Source organism: Pelobates fuscus, chromosome 9 (assembly GCF_036172605.1).
Source record: "Pelobates fuscus isolate aPelFus1 chromosome 9, aPelFus1.pri, whole genome shotgun sequence".
Lineage (NCBI taxonomy): Eukaryota > Metazoa > Chordata > Amphibia > Anura > Pelobatidae > Pelobates > Pelobates fuscus.
Window position 1 is genome coordinate 156,481,400 of NC_086325.1, and position 16,580 is coordinate 156,497,979.

Sequence of the window (16,580 nt, forward strand, 5' to 3'; positions counted from 1 at the left end):
GATCCTGGGACATTATTGTTTATAGGAATAGAGACTGATACGGTATCCTCCCAGACTCATCAAGTATACCATTCCTTTTACGAAGAGATGAGTATAGATAATAAGATCCCCCATAATGCTAAAAACCTGTTCATCGATTTAGCTGAAAGTATTGCCGGTAGTCTTAATGTTACCAACTGCTATGTGTGTGGAGGTACTAACATGGGAGACCAATGGCCTTGGGAAGCAAAGGAGGTAATGTCCGGTTCTGAGGCAGTTGACCAATTAATATCTACACAAGCCGATTATCATATGAGTGTTAGAGGTAAATCTGAGTGGAGATTAAAGACCTCCATCATAGGTTATGTTTGCATAGCAAGGAAAGGAATAATGTATAATACTTCTGTAGGAGAATTAACTTGTCTAGGGCAAAAAGCTTATGATGATGATACAAAGAATACAACTTGGTGGTCGGCTTCAAATGTCTCAGAACCATCTAACCCGTTTGCTAGATATGCCAATTTAAAGGATGTGTGGTTTGATCTATCCATCACATCTACCTGGAGAGCCCCAGCAAATTTGTACTGGATCTGTGGTAAGAAAGCCTATTCGGAGCTGCCACAGGACTGGGAAGGGGCATGTGTGTTGGGTATGCTCAAACCATCCTTCTTCTTGTTACCGATTGAAACAGGTGAGACTTTAGGTGTTAAAGTGTATGATGTGAATCATAGGAAGAAAAGGGGACCCATAGAGATAGGCGCCTGGGAAGATGATGAATGGCCTCCCCAGCGTATTATAGATTACTATGGGCCAGCCACGTGGGCTGAGGATGGTACCTTTGGTTATAGAACCCCTATTTATATGCTCAACCGTATTATAAGATTACAGGCGGTGGTTGAGATTATCACAAATGAGACATCACAAGCGCTCAATCTTCTAGCGAAGCATAACACCAGGATGAGGACAGCAGTCTACCAAAATAGATTAGCCTTGGATTACCTTTTGGCAGTAGAGGGAGGTGTATGTGGGAAGTTTAACCTAAGCAATTGCTGTCTTCAAATAGATGACGAAGGGCAAGCAATAGCTGAGCTTACTAGCCATATGGTTAAACTAGCGCATGTGCCTACTCAGGTATGGAAAGGGTACAATCCAAGTAGTTGGTTTGGTAGCTGGTATGAGTGGTTTGGAGGGCTTAAGGCAGTGGTAGGTGGAGTCCTACTGATTTTACTGTTGTGTCTACTCCTACCGTGTCTTATACCCTTAGTAGTTAGGTCTGTGCAAAGCCTGATAGGAAGTATAGCAGAGAGGAAGGCTGCTGCACAGATAATGGCGATATATAAGTATAAGGCTCTAGATCAGGGAGAACCAATGCAAGAAGATGAATGTTGAAGATTCACATCATAAGATAAGTCTGGTCTGGTTCATGGTAACCTGAGGTATATGCAAACCAAGGTTAAGTGATGCCTCAAGTAATTGTGAAATATCAGAGGCATCAAAGGGGGGAATGTGATGTAATTCCAGTAAAATACAAGTTTAGCAGGCTAAGATTGCCACAAGGCATATGTATGTATATGTGTTTGTAGTATCTAGTTAATTACACGTAGCTAAGATACTGTCATCACTGTACTGACCAGGTGCAGGAATGTAAGAACTGGAATTACGCGTCCCTCTCCTTTGTATCAGATGAGCCACGTGGTTAGACCGGATGGATGAGTTTAGACTCTATTCATTAAATAGGTTAAGGGTATGTGTGGGTGTAGTTAATTGTGGGAGGAGCTACAGTGCTATATAAGGAATGTACTCTATGTATTCCGTACTCAGACTTTGCTGTATTTTGGTGACGCTAGTCCCTCTGAGTCCCGATCGGTGATCCAATAAAGAATCTCTTCCTTCCTGAAGAAACCTGTGTCCATCTCTCTGTGCTTGGCTTCCGTCAGTTTCTCCGGTATCAGTAAGACTACATTTCCCAGAATCCTCTACAATTATTGCAGAGGACTGTGGGCAACATCAAGATACATTATTTGCAAGGACATTTTACAATGGCAGCTTGAGAAGTGATTTGCTTGGCTGAGCATAGGGTGAGAAATGTAGCTGGGAAACTTTTGGTTCGATCTAGCAGTACGCCATGGTATAAGGTGGCATCATACAAGTGCAGAAGCTGGCTGCAGGTCGAACGCCTGAGTTGGTGGCTGTTCAGACGCGCGTCAGACAGTGCAGGAATTTTTAGTCGAAGACCTAGCACGGTCTTGAGATACAGAACACTTTGCGTTAATCTCCCCGACGTGTCTCAGACGATATCCAACATCTGTAATTGAACTATTTTGGAAGTCCTGTTGGAAATACTCATGGCCTCTTAGTGACCTGGAACAATCTAATATCTGGCAGCTTCCACGCAATATTCCCCTGCGGTGGCTTTCACTGGCCACGCTTAATCCAAGGAACGGAACACCAGGCAGGAAATAAATAAATATCAAGAACTGAAGATAATAAAAGCTAGATGACAGCCAGAAGGAAGGGCGCAGGTACACAGCGAACAGAACTTGTAAAAGGGAGAATTCAAAGTGAATTGAAAATTTAAGGCCAGAGTAGTCAAACGGAAAGCACAGTCAACAGAGAATGTTTGCAGTTTGGCTAGTTGTACCTTAAAGGGTTGCTTCAACGATTCTAACATTTAAAAAAATAAATAAAAGCAAAATATAATAATTCCCTATTGGGGCATTATTTTGAGCTGGCGATGGGACGGGGAAGTGTTGCGGAGCGGATAGGGAGGAGTGTAGACTGCACCCATTGAGGGAGGGAAGAAACACTCATGATTACCTCTGATGTCTGCTTGCAGAGAGCGTGGATGACGGATATAAAATATGCACAGAACTGACATTTCGAAGTCAGGGACAGTCACGTGTGCTGGAGGTGTAACTAGCCCAAAGCACAAAAGTGCAAATAACTGTGGATGTGCAGTGTTTTAAGCAGAAATGCTGCATAAACATAATCCTACCACCATGACCACTAATAAAAGCAGAAGTGGTCATGGATGTTGGAGTAACCCTTTAAATTTGAAATTCACCACCAGGACTTCTCAGTTCATGGAACAATCATATTAAAATACAGCGAGGCAGTGCAGGTAATTTGGGGAAAGGATCGACACAGCTTGTTGTTATGGTGCTTGGTATGTGCCTTTAACAGCCACTTCTTGGGAGGGCAACAGGTGTATTGTGTAAATATTATTCCAATGCAATAACTGCTGAACGGGAGAATACATTTAACACACAAATATAGCATATTAATCATCACAGCTGCTAAAACACAATTCTGAAACCGAGACAGTTACTTATCGTGGGGAATGATCCCAAAGCAAACTATTCGGGTGGATTACGTTACAGAACTATGTGTAAACATCAAGGTGTGGTCTCTCAACTGACAGAATATTATGTCTAGCTACAAGTCGTGTAAATCTAACTCCGAAATGCAGTCTGAGTAATTACATCTCCGGAGAATTTCGATCCATATTTGTAAAAAAAAATAATGACTGTTTACATACAAAGACCACGGTTCATTTACCATTTACAATTATAGATATACCCACAATAATTAGCCAAGCACAACTACCTCTATATAGCTTGTTCTCTAAACAGGTACATTTGCTAATAATAATAATAAAAAATAATAATAACCAAACAATTGCAATATCAAAGACAAAATGACCAAAACCACCATATTTCTATCTTTACTGTTTTAGCATAAATCTTATGATTTCCCAAAAGGCATTGCAGTGCAATTTAATCCCACTGATCATACGATATGGTTTATTAAATCTTACCGTATTCCTTTCGTTTGAGAAATAACATGGTAGGACAATTTGGATAGCGCAGAGATAACCTAGGAAACAAAAGAAAATATATCTTGTAATGAAGGACTTTCAGGACAGACAGACAGACAGACAGACAGACAGACAGACAGACAGACAGACAGACAGACAGACAGACAGACAGAGACAGACAGAGACAGACAGAGACAGACAGAGACAGACAGAGACAGACAGAGACAGACAGAGACAGACAGAGACAGACAGACAGAGACAGACAGACAGAGACAGACAGACAGAGACAGACAGACAGAGACAGACAGACAGAGACAGACAGACAGACAGACACAGACAGACACAGACAGACACAGACTGACTTTTTTCTTACCATTCTGGAATACAATAAACATTCTCTATTTAAAAAATACTTTTGGGGTGCAAACCACTATATGAGTAGAGTAGGGCAGGTAGATTAATACAGGTTAGTGGAGTTAACTTTCCAATAACCCATTGACTAGCCAAGGCCAATAGTTGTTAAAGAATTCTGGAAAGAGTAATTTAACGGCTATTGAAGTCAAGCGTTGCTATAGAATCCAGCATATTCAGAATAGTATTAAACTGTTTTATAGTAACAATACAAGTCACGTCAACTAAACATTGTGTATACAATAAACTCCACTGAGCTGGTACAGAAGCGAAATATTACATCTCAGGCTGATTTTTTGCAATCTTCCTGTTCTAGGCTAAAATCTTAAATTTACTTTGATTTCCCTACAATTTACACACCAGCGAACAACCGTGTGACTTTCTAACGACTCTGGCAATTATTCCTTTTGTTGACAAATTAACAAAGTTAATGGTCCACAACATCGAGGACACGGGGCATTACGCGCCTTTACTTAGCCTCAAGAGGAAATGGAATTTTCCAAATCTGGACAGATCACAGGTCAAACAGTGCAACACAATGGGTGAACCGCAAGATCGAATCAATGCAAAATGGCCTAAACGTAGGACCATCACAAATGTGCAAGAATAAACGTAAAAAAAAAATCATCACACAGAAACCATCACCCAGTGCTTCAACGTAAAAGCACTAAACAAATAATTGGCAATGTATTATTGAATTCTAACTGCCCATTATGGAAATCAAAGATCATGGAAGAAAGTAAGGATAACTATTTTAATTTTCCTTGTCCAATCAAGATCCAGATCTGAGACCTCGGACATGTTACCATACCAGTCGCAATATGTACATATAAAAAAACATTTTGATGTGCTGTGAAAACTTGACGATTGGTTTATTTTTTTTATATCTAAGATGCAAAGTGACAAAAAATGCTTCATCCATCGAGTATACAAACAGCTGAGTTTACAAATAGTTACAAATGTAACACAAAATTACAGAAAAAAAAGCAAAGAAAGAGGAGGTTGTAGGATGTTTGTGTTCTACGTAGTTTGTTTTGGGAGTGATTGTAGCATGGATCATTAGTTGTCATTATCCAGCATGATGTGCATTATTGTCCCCTATTACAGAAGACACAACCAGGTCTACACAGTAATATGTGATTTTGTATTGTGTTGAGACTATGGGGATTTGTATTAAGAGAAGTTGTATGGCAACATTTTAAAAACTGAGCAGTTGCCGTGGAAACCAATGGATTGTTTCTACTGATTTTTGCATGATTTAGAACGTTACCCTAGAATTGCTAATTTTACTGAACCCTCATAAAAGCCATCACTATAGATAAAGGCAGACTGAATTCTTGCTGCATTTCTTCTTATCTAAGAAAATGTGGATATTTGTTGTGTATTTTACAGTATAAAGAGTTCACCAGGCAGTGTTTCCACAAGAACCACAAGAGATATTTAAAGGGGCGATATCATGGGGGAAAAACAGCTTCTGGTATGCTGTATATAATGTACATGTTGGTTTACATATATTGTAATTAGATAAGGAGTGAAGTACAGATTTGTCCTTTGTCCAGTGATGCACTTCCCGCTTCAAAGCAAATTGCTGCAGAACCAGACTCCAAGCACTAAAGTAGTCATGGTGTTTGGTGTATCCCTTTAAATGTATTTATTGGTAAGCTCTAGCTGTGCCTTGACAGCCTGGCATACAATCTGAATAAAATAAATAAAAACAAACGCACAATCTTATACACACAAACAGAGAATCTAATTACTACAGACCAGTCTATCAATATTAGACACATTTTAGTTTCAGCTACAACAAGAAAGAATCGTTTAATCCAAAATATTAGAATAGCAAGGTCTCCGATCAATAAGATTTTCAGTAATGAATACGTTCACCTGGATTTCGAGGTCTTAATGTTCTAGAACGATGGCGAAAGGATTAGAATTCCTGTCTAATGTTTTCCTCCCCTTACAGGAGGGAGAAGTAGTGGGGGGGGGGGGGGGGGGTTAAGATGAAGAACAGGAGTACAATTAGTAATTATATCTTACTGAATGTGATAACTAACGCGATCTTCTAATTAATGACTTTCAAAAAAAATCCCAAGAGGACTTCACAAAAGAGAAACACTCCAAAGAATGGCTTGGATCCAAAGCCTGCAATTTTTGCTCTCCAATTTTCATGAAACTATATTTCCCATGGTTCTCTGCTGGGCAAGGCAGAAATCTTACAGTTGGCATAAATTAAATGGACACGATCATAATCATTACAGATTATTGCAGTGGTTATGGTGCAGTGAGTCTTAGAGGGCAGCTTTTTGTGAATTCACTTTCAAGTAGTTTAAAAAAAAATCTCTCTCTCTCTCTCCACTCACCCAAAGCCCAGCACTTCTGCTCCGACCAGAAAGTAAGTAAAAGGGAGTCTTCACTTTGACATTATTTGTACAAACCCCCCCCAAGATTGGAGGCCCCGCTATCACTCACACCTCATCTTTGTCATCAACATTAGGACCGACTATGCAGAACGAAACTAGTGCTTCACAGACCCCTATTTCCAATAACAATTCTGTAAAACTTGGACAGCAGGTAAACCCATCCCCAGCACTCTCAGACAACCATCATTGTCCAGGTTGAACAGAATTGACACAGATAATGCATAAGGGTAAATACTGCATTATCGGTGGGAGATGTGGAGGAGGTTCTTGTTAAACCATTCACAAGCACATTGGCAAAAACATATGGGATAGTGCCAAAGTAAGCTTCTCAAAGTGCACTTGAATATACCAAAGATCACATTGGATCTATATCAATAGACTTATCACCATAACTACCGCAGTGAGCTACAGTGCTTATGGTTACTGGACTTCCCCTATTTAACAACACAACCACCTCTTGGGTTTCTGCATTTTTTGTTCGCCTCTCACCACATTATCCCCATAACCAAATGTGTAAATAAGACAAAGTCGTTTTTACTTTATATCGTAGAATATCTTTTCATGAAGATTCTATCTTCACGGAAAACTCCAAAGCGAGAGTCACTTTAATTAATAGCATAACCAGTCTCGTAAATCCATCTTTTTCTTTTTTTAAAGCGGTTATATAATGGGAAACAAGATCTAAAAAGAAAATATTACAATCGCTGTTTTTATAAGACGGCTGACCGTAAGTGCAGTAAAATCTACTTCCATCAGTTTGCCAATCTCAGTAAATCTTTGAATTAAAGCATATACTAAGAGAGGATTTGTTTTTTACAGTGAACGCTCACATAGTGGTAATACAAGGAGTTTAGTTTATATATTAATGCAGATTCAGGCGTCATGGAAAAATAAGCCTTTTAATGTCAAGAATTGAGATATAATCTGAATAGTATGAAGTTTTAGCAATGCTTTTAAAAGACTAATTCTTGCCCCCAGTAAAACGGTGGCATTTCAGTCTGTGAAATGGTTTGACAAACAAATTTTGTGAGATACGTTTAATTTGTCACATGTATGCAACGTGTTGTTCAACTCTGCATAAGGAAACTTTAACAAAACATTTAGCCCGGCACGATTTTAAAACGAACATCACTCAAGCCAGAGGAAAGAAAATGATCAGTTTTTTTTTGTATATTACATAGCCCACAATATGCAGTTCTATAACAAATTTATCTGCAATATCCTTAGTCTGCCCCGAAGACTTTGTGTTTGAAAGTCAATTTTTATTATTATTATATTTATATAGCGCCAACAAATTCCGCAGCGCTGTACAATGGGTGGACTAACAAACATGTAATTGTAACCAGACAAGTTGGACACACAGAAACAGAGGGGTTGAGGGCCCTGCTCAATGAGCGTACATGCTAGAGGGAGTGGGGTAAAGGGACACAAAAGGTAAGGATAGTATTAGGGAAATAAATTGATAGAATAGTATTCAATGAAGACTGTTTTTTTGGTTTTTTTTGAGCCATTAATAGTTTAATTGATATGCTTTTGTGAAAAAGTGAGTGTTTAGGATTTTTTTTTTTTTTTGAAGGAGTGGAAACTGGGTGAGCGTCTAACGGAAAAGAGAAGGGAGTTCCACAGGAACGGTGCAGCCCTAGAGAAGTCTTGGATACGAGCATCAGAGTTTGGAGTACGAACAGAGGACAGACGCAGGTCTTCGGCAGAGCATAGGGGACCAAGGACTGAACCTTGGGGACACCAACAGAGAGAGGTTGTGAGGAAGAGGCAGAGTTAGAGAGGTAGGAAGAGCACCAGGACAGAGCAATATCTCGTAGACCGAGATTACGGAGGAGGAGATGAAGCTGTTGATAATAAACAGTATCAAAGCAGCGGAAAGGTCAAGGAGAATTAGGATAGAGTAGTGACCATGAGATTTTGCAGCGAGTAGATCGTTTGATACTTTGGTCAGAGCCGTTTCCACAGAGTGCTGAGCACGGAAACCAGACTGAAGTGGGTCGAGCAGAGAATTGGACTCAAGGAAGTCTGTCAATCTCACATACACAAGTCTTTCAAGGATCGACACAAGGCAGTGGCGAGATAGGGCGGTAGTTGGACAGGGAGTTCGGATCAAGATTGGGCTTTTTTTTTTAAATCAGGGTTACAGTTACATGTTTGAAGGGTAATGGAAATATGCCAGAGAAGAGGGAGAGATTGGGAATTTTAATGAGAGGCAAAGCAAGAGAAGGAGACAGAGTACGGATAAGATGCGAGGGAATAGGATCAAGGGAGAAGGTGGTGGGACGACAGGACCGGAGCAGATCAGAAACCTCTTCCGCCGTAGCGGGTGCAAAGCAGCATAGAACAGCAGAGGGAGTGAGGTTGGGGGAAGTATTGTAAGGGAAAGGAGAGATGAGAGATCCTGATTGTAGAGATCTGGTCAGTGAAGTGAGTTGCAAAGTTGTGGCAGTTAAGTCGGTAGGAGCAGGGCGAAGAAGAGAGTTAAAAGTGTGGAATAGTCGTTTGGGTTTGCAGGAGAGTGTGGTTATGAGGGTATTGAAGTAATTAATTTTTGCAGAGGAAAGAGCAAAATTTTTGGACATATCGAGTCAACTTGGTGTGCCACGGTTGTAGTTGGGCGTGCTTGCATGTGTTTAGGTGTAGGAGGTGCCATGATGTCTAGTTGAGAGGAGAGGGTGGAATTGTAGAAGGAGATTACAGAACTAGGGCAGGTGAGGTTTGAGATAGGTAAGTGGAGTTTGGAGGTTAGTGGAGAAGTTCTCGAGGTAAATACATTGGAGTTTTCTGTGATGTTGATATGCAGATGGTGGTGTCAGTTGTGTCCTGGGTGTGCTGATGTCAAAAGTCAGCAGATGGTGGTCAGATAGAGGAAAAGGAATATTGGAGAGATTAGAGGCAGTACAGAGGTTGGTGAATGCGAGATCAAGAGTGTTTCCCGCTGTATGGGTTGCTAAATTGGACCATTGCGTGAGGCCAAAGGAGGAGGTTATAGAGAGCAGACGAGAGGCATCAGGGCAGTTGGGGCTGTTGATTGGGATATTGAAATTCCCAAGTATAAGGGAAGGAGTGCTAGAGGAGAGGAAGTTAGGTAGCCAGGAAGAAAAGTGATAGCAATTCCTAAAGGAGTGGGTTTAAGTAGATAGACAGTGTGAACTTCAAAGGAAGTAAAGGATAGGGCAGGGGAGATTGGTTGAAAGGTACATTGAAGGGAGAGAAGGATGCCTACGCCACCTCCTTTACGTTTGTTGGGTCTGGGAGTGTGGGAGAATGGAAGCCCACCAAAACATAAAGCAGCAGGAGTAGCACTATCAGACTATCAGCCAGGTCTCTGTGAGTGCTAGAAGGGTGAGAGAGTTTGAGATGAAACGGTCAATCTTAATTTCAGATTGCTGCAGACAGCGCGGGCATTACAGAGTGCACACTGAATGTTGGTGAATGAGGGTAAAGGGCAGGGTATTGTGATGAGGTTTGAGTGGTTTCTGGTTGCCTTAGTGTGTGCAGAGGACACGAAGGGCCCTGGGTTGGGAGAGACATCACCAGCTGCTAGAAGAAGGAGGAGATATAGTGACAAAAGAGGTGTGAGTGGGTCTTATGTGCACGGGGTCCAGGATGAGATTGATTTTAGGTAGGAGAGAGGGAGCAGTAAAATGAGTGCAGGGCATGAGATGAGAGAAGGGGGGAGGAGTGTAGCAGAGAGGGGGGAAATGTATAGGTTATTGGTAGGATGAGGAAAGTGGGTGTAAAGGGATATTTTGATACTGAGGGAGAAGGAGGGAATGAAGAGGAGGAGAAGACAGAGCATTGCCAAGCTAGGAAAAAGTCAATTTGGAGGAAAAAAAAAAAAAAACCTGAAATATCAAAAACAGGAGTAGGAAGGGTAAAAATTAAGTTTATGGGGTTAAGAAAGTGCAGGGGAGTACTGATAAGAGGCAGTGTGTACACCTGCTGTTTCTGCTTATCTACAATTTGGGTGTGACAGACGATCTATAAATGTAGTAATGAGCGGGTATCAGACTTTCTTGCAGCAGTAATGGGGCTGGAAAGTTTGGATATCAGGCTGTGGAAGGAAGGCATGTGAGGGTCAGATAGGCCTGCAATAAAGCTGAGGGAGGGGGGTATGTATCTAAGCACAGAGATGAGGGGATGGCCTTGTGCTGGACAGGAATCTCTGGGTGCACATTTGCCAAATATTCTGTCTTTGCGGGGATATTCCCATTTTTCTGGTCTCTTGTAACATATACTGATACACATGTATAAACTCACTGTATATTCACTGCCACCGTGAGGACTGAAGGGGCAATGTCACGTAGGGGCATGCCGGTGATGCAGTTAGCGTCATTCATACGTTTCAGTGCTGCCCTGGCCTATGACCACCAGTACTATTCCCAGCAATTAACTTTCCAAAGCTGAGAGACGTTTCGTCCAACCCAACAATCAACGCTGCACTGCCTGCTTGCAAAAACATACATATTTTAAGGCTGCGATTTGAACTATGCAATTATCTGCAAGTCACTGCAATGTTTGGGTCCAATACACTGACTTTTACTGGATAATATGATCACCTACAAAATTGTCTGATCTTGTTCCAGGAGCCCTTTATACTGTAGTTTTCATTGTGATACATATCATAAACACCATCTGCCCGTTATTTCAATTAACACACCATGCAATAAAACCCATAGTGCAATGCAGGATCCATCAATCTTAGTGGCACCAGACCATACCTGTTCTCCCGGAGACTGATGGGTATCGCATTCCAAGGCAACCCAATTAAAAAAAAAAAAAATTTTGTAAGATAAAGGAAAATATTTCTATATGGGGGTGTAGCATGAGACATACAGAGTATAGATACAAGATATATGAATATACATGTTTAGTTGCTAGGTTTTCGGTCCCATTGCTTTGAAGTGTTTTTGTGTGTTTGAGATAATAAAATATTTTTTTTTTAAAACAGGTCTCATGTCGATAACACAATTTACAAGCTATCATTAGAGGTGGGACATGGCGAACCCCAGCTTGATGCCCGTCTAGCACTTTCTCATCAGTATGTCTTATCAGAGCCGAGAGTCAAAGGCGTTGGGTGGAAGCTGTGAGTTTCTCCCTTAGAAAATAGGCCAACAAGGCTGTACAGCAACAATCGCATTACTAATACAAATGAGAATATATGTGCAGGGATTGTGCCTATAAAAATAAAAGCTCAAGAGTATTTTATCGTTTTATAGCGTCATATTTTCTACGAAATACAATCAAGCACATACACACAATAGATTATTCAATAATCTTTGCTTCTTGCAAAAACATACCATGGCAGTAATTAGAGCAGAACGGCCACCAGTGAGATTTTACCAAAGCCACATAGTAACTACAATTTAGCTACAAGTTGTGCTTTTATTTTTATTAACAGACCACTCCAGACACAATAACCACTTCACATGAATTAAGTCATTATGGTGTCTGGAGGTCCTGGACGGAGTCTTATCATATGGGGCTAAATTGTTTTCAAACAGTCCTCTTGACAGTGCCCCTCCGCTCGGCAATCCAGAAGACTCCAGTGAAATGCGGAGAGGACTTTCTCAGTCTCTCACTGGCTGCAAATTGAGCCAAATGTTTTAGCAAGGCGTACCTTTTAGCGTACCTTTCTAAAGTATGTTCTCAAAGGAAAACCAGTGATAAGTCACCAGCCCCAATTGACACTCTCAGTCTATGTCTTGTGCCCATAGGAAAGACGTTCGCTTCGGAGTCAGAGCCAGTAGAATAGGGAACAAGCACCGTCAAGAGCTCTTTGTGATTAACTTGTTCAAAAACAGCTAAATCCCATAAGGTAAGACGGTGCCTAGGATGTCCAGACACCATGAAAACGTAATCAGATAACAGATAAAATAATATAGGGACAGAGAAGTTATTAACACTTTGGTGTTGCCCAACACATAACTAATTGGCTTTCAAACCCAACATTTTTTATATATATATTTTTTTTAAATAAAAAGCATTGATTGAAAAACAAGCACACTTTATGGGTTTTAGCAAATTAATTTGAGCTTGATAAGTAATATCTGTGCTGTGAAATCCAAAAGGCACATGTGTTATTGGTAGTTTAAGAAAATTCTATAAACCTTGTTAACCCCTTTAGGACCAAACTTCTGGAATAAAAGGGAATCATGACATGTCATGTGTCCTTAAGAGGTTAAAGGAACACTATAGTCACCGAAACAACTTTAGCTTAATGAAGCAGTTTTAGTGTATAAATCATTTAGGAGTTAAATCACTTTGTTTCTGTTTATGCAGCCCTTGCCACACCTCCCCTCTGGCTATGGTTTCACTTATAATCAGATGTAATTTACTTTAAAGGACCACTATAGTGCCAGGAAAACAAACTTGTTTTCCTGGCACTATAGTGTTAATAGGTCCCCCCCGCACCCCCACCCTCACGGCCTCCCTCCCGCCGGGCTGAAGGAGGAAAGGGTTAAACACTTACCTTTCTCCAGCGCCGGGCTCCCTCGGCGCTAGGGACTCTCCTCCTCCTACGGTCGTCATCGGCTGAATGCGCATGCGCGGCAAAAGCCGCGCGCGCATTCAGTCAGTCCATAGGAAAGCATTCTCAATGCTTTCCTATGGAGACGCTGGCGTCTTCTCACTGTGACAATCACAGGGGGAGCGCGGAAGCGCCTCTAGCAGCTGTCAATGAGACAGCCACTAGAGGCTGGATTAACCCATATGTAAAGATAGCAGCTTCTCTGAAACTGCTATGTTAACAGCAGGCAGGGTTAACCCTAGATGGACCTGGCACTCAGACCACTTCATTAAGCTGTAGTGGTCTGGGTGCCTATAGTGGTCCATTACACAATTTTATCTCTTGCTCTGTAAATTGAACTTTAATCACATACAGGAGACTCTTGCAGGGTCTAGCAAGCTATTAATATAGTGGGGGATAAGAAAATCTAAATGAAATAGAACTTGCAATAAAGGAAAGAAACATTAGATGACTCTTTACAGGAAGTGTTTAGGAAGGCTGTACAAGTCACATGCAGGGAGGTGTGACTAGGGTTAATAAACAAAGTGATTTGACTCCAAAATGGCAGATAATTGAGCATTGAGACTGCAGAGGCATGATCTATACACCAAAACTGTTTAATTAAGCTAAAGTTGTTTTAGTGACTATAGTGTCCCTTTAAAATTAGGCCAGGGTTTGAAGAAACATTAAAAATAACCAACCCATTTTGGACCTGAATGTGTTTGTTTATATAATTCCACTGCAGGACAGTGTGTTAATATCCCGACCTTCGATGTTAAAATTCAACCTGGGCCGTGATGTCAAAGGAGTCCACAGTTTATGATCTTCCCAGATTCCAGCACATGTATAACAAATACTTTCCCCTTCTTTTATCAATTTTAACTCCCAGATTCCATACCGCGCCCTATGTATCAAGTAATGAAAGACACGTGGGAAGACCAGCTCTTGACATTCTCCTTAGCTTGCCTTAAAAAGTAGGAACTACTGAGCGATTAAAGGTGGACAAAGGTTAAACATTCCCACCAGCTCTTGACGAACTACAACTCCCATGATGTTTGGTGAATCTTGAAGCATTCAAGAGATCCAGGATCTATAGGTCTACAAGTTAGGAAGCTACTTTTTGGCCATCTCCGATCTTAGGCTACCTGTGTTCAGACATTAAATTTGTGGTGGGAAAAATATATTTTTTCGGTGGGAAGTCGATCATCAAAATATGATGCACCTCGCATAGATTTAATTCCAGACTCCTGGCTCATAGGAACAATGTAGCGGGTTTTTGTTATAGTCCTTCCTGCAACCGAGCCATATTGTAACTGTAGCTGTGACAACATTGTCAGAAAAGAACCGTAACACAGTAGGAATATAAACACAGACCCCCCATCCCGTCCATCTGTACAGCACGATTAAGTCACCACTCAAAGATTTCAAAGGGCTTGTTTCTGGGGATTGAAATAAATTCCTTGATGATGGGCCATTTATTATAAAGAAAAGAGCTCACATCAAAGCGTGGTCTTAGCTGGGTGTCTTGGAAGACTGATATATTCAAGGCCAGAGGGGTGAACGGCCCGTGGGGCAGAAGGAACATACATTATACATGAGGATAAATCTTACTGTATTAGTGCGCAGGGTCAGTGCTAAAAATATGGTTTCTTAAAGGGGAACCATTACTTTTCTGGAAATTACATCACCAATTAATAAAATATTGAAATTTGTCTATCCTTTTTGTTAACTATTTTTTTTTCTGTTTTCTTTTGAATATATATTAACAGTTCAGCCATTAATATCACAATCCAGATGAATCCTGGCATTGCCAAGGCACACATTCCATCGGAAGAGGAACAACAGTAACATTGCTGACTGCCAGGTGCAAAAGGCGGAGCTTATATGATTGACAGGGGAGTAACGCAGAGGTTTGTGAACGCTTCCCCCGAAATTTCTCCTAAATTAATCCAAGCACCATAATCACTTCAGTGATCTGAATTGGTCATGGAGCTCAGAGTCTGTATGTGCAGGGTTTAACAATAAAAAGCTGGACATATGTTTCTTTAACCACCTCCGCCAGCATCATAGCATATAGGGGTGTCATTATTTTATCACGTAAGAGAGAGTTCCGGGCTGGCTAATATAAATTCTATGCATAGTTGGAGTCTGTCATCAGCAGGTCAGTCAATGTTATTCTGACCAAAAACAGCATTTTTGTAAAACACTTTTTTTTTTGCTGGAGTAATATCTCAAAGAGTATCTAAACATTATGGCAAATGGAGCTCACAGATATCTTTATAAAGCAGAGCTCTCTAATCTGTTCGATCCCAAAATGTTCAAAGTAAAATGTAAGCAATGAAAATATTGACATTAAAAAAAAATGTTTAGTGACCCTATGCCAAACATTTTAGGGATAGCCCACACATTTCAAACATCAGACCCCAAAATAAATCAATGTATTCTCCCTAAATGTTTGGGAGAAATAAAAAAAAAAAGTATAACAGTTTTTTGGGTTTGTTTTTTTAAAGAGGAGACGAGGGGGTTAGGTACCGCTTTAGCATTTCTGTCTCTTTAAATATCCCATTACATTTGTTACACAGACTGTATATTTTAATATAAATTATATCTTCAAGACATGCAGTTTTACTATAGAAAACGTGGAAAAACATTTATTCAATAAAGTCCCACTGACGTTTAACCACATTAATTAAATATAAATATAAAATAATATTTATCTAGTTTAAACATTTTACCGGATAATATTTTTCTACAACCCTCTTTGTTACATAATTCTGACTTCGCTTTATGGTTGGAAACTTTCCCAGACTCCCAGCTAATCCGCTCAACAGACGAAAGAGCTGGATCTTATTGGCTGGGGATAGTGAGCATTCAAAACGGTTTAACAGGAAGACTGAAAGGTACATATAACTCGTCTCTGCCATTCTCCTTTCCAGAGATAAAAGGGTTAAAACAGAGTGTGTAAACTACGTGCTCGACCTTCGTATTTGGGAACTAAGGGGAGAGGGTGTTGAATACACATCATCCAGTATTATAAGCCAAGACCCTTTCATTTCTGATGCATTTCCAGATGAGAGCGTGGTTGTAAAAGCATCTGGCTCTAGAGAGACCGTTTCAGACTAATTCATTACAGACTCACTGGAAAACTCCCACTCCAATTAGGAGAGATGATGACACAGAGCATATCCCTACAAGTGATGCACAGTCCAAACCGCTTTCATTTACTGCGATACTCATGTTAATACGCTGTAGCTCCCATGCCGCTTAAAAATTACATACTTGAAGATTTGTTATAATTTTTAATATGCAACAGGGAGATTCATCAAAGTGTTACGATCAGAAAAGTAGAACAAAGTTCTAAAAGTATAGCAGTCACCATGGCAACATCCCCTAGGTCATAGCTCCAAGTTGTAAATCCTTTGGGTTGCCTGAGGATAAT

At 40.6% G+C, this 16,580-nt stretch overlaps 1 protein-coding gene across 1 annotated transcript in view; it reads right to left on the reverse strand.

The window, feature by feature from the left end:
• The window catches only part of VAV2 (vav guanine nucleotide exchange factor 2), a 237,879-nt gene that overhangs the window by 76,843 nt on the left and 144,456 nt on the right, over positions 1 to 16,580 (reverse strand). Inside the window, exon 3 of the mRNA XM_063433483.1 lies at positions 3,797 to 3,855. Coding sequence (XP_063289553.1) covers positions 3,797 to 3,855 — 59 coding nt within the window. The remainder of the gene's footprint in view (positions 1 to 3,796; positions 3,856 to 16,580) is intronic.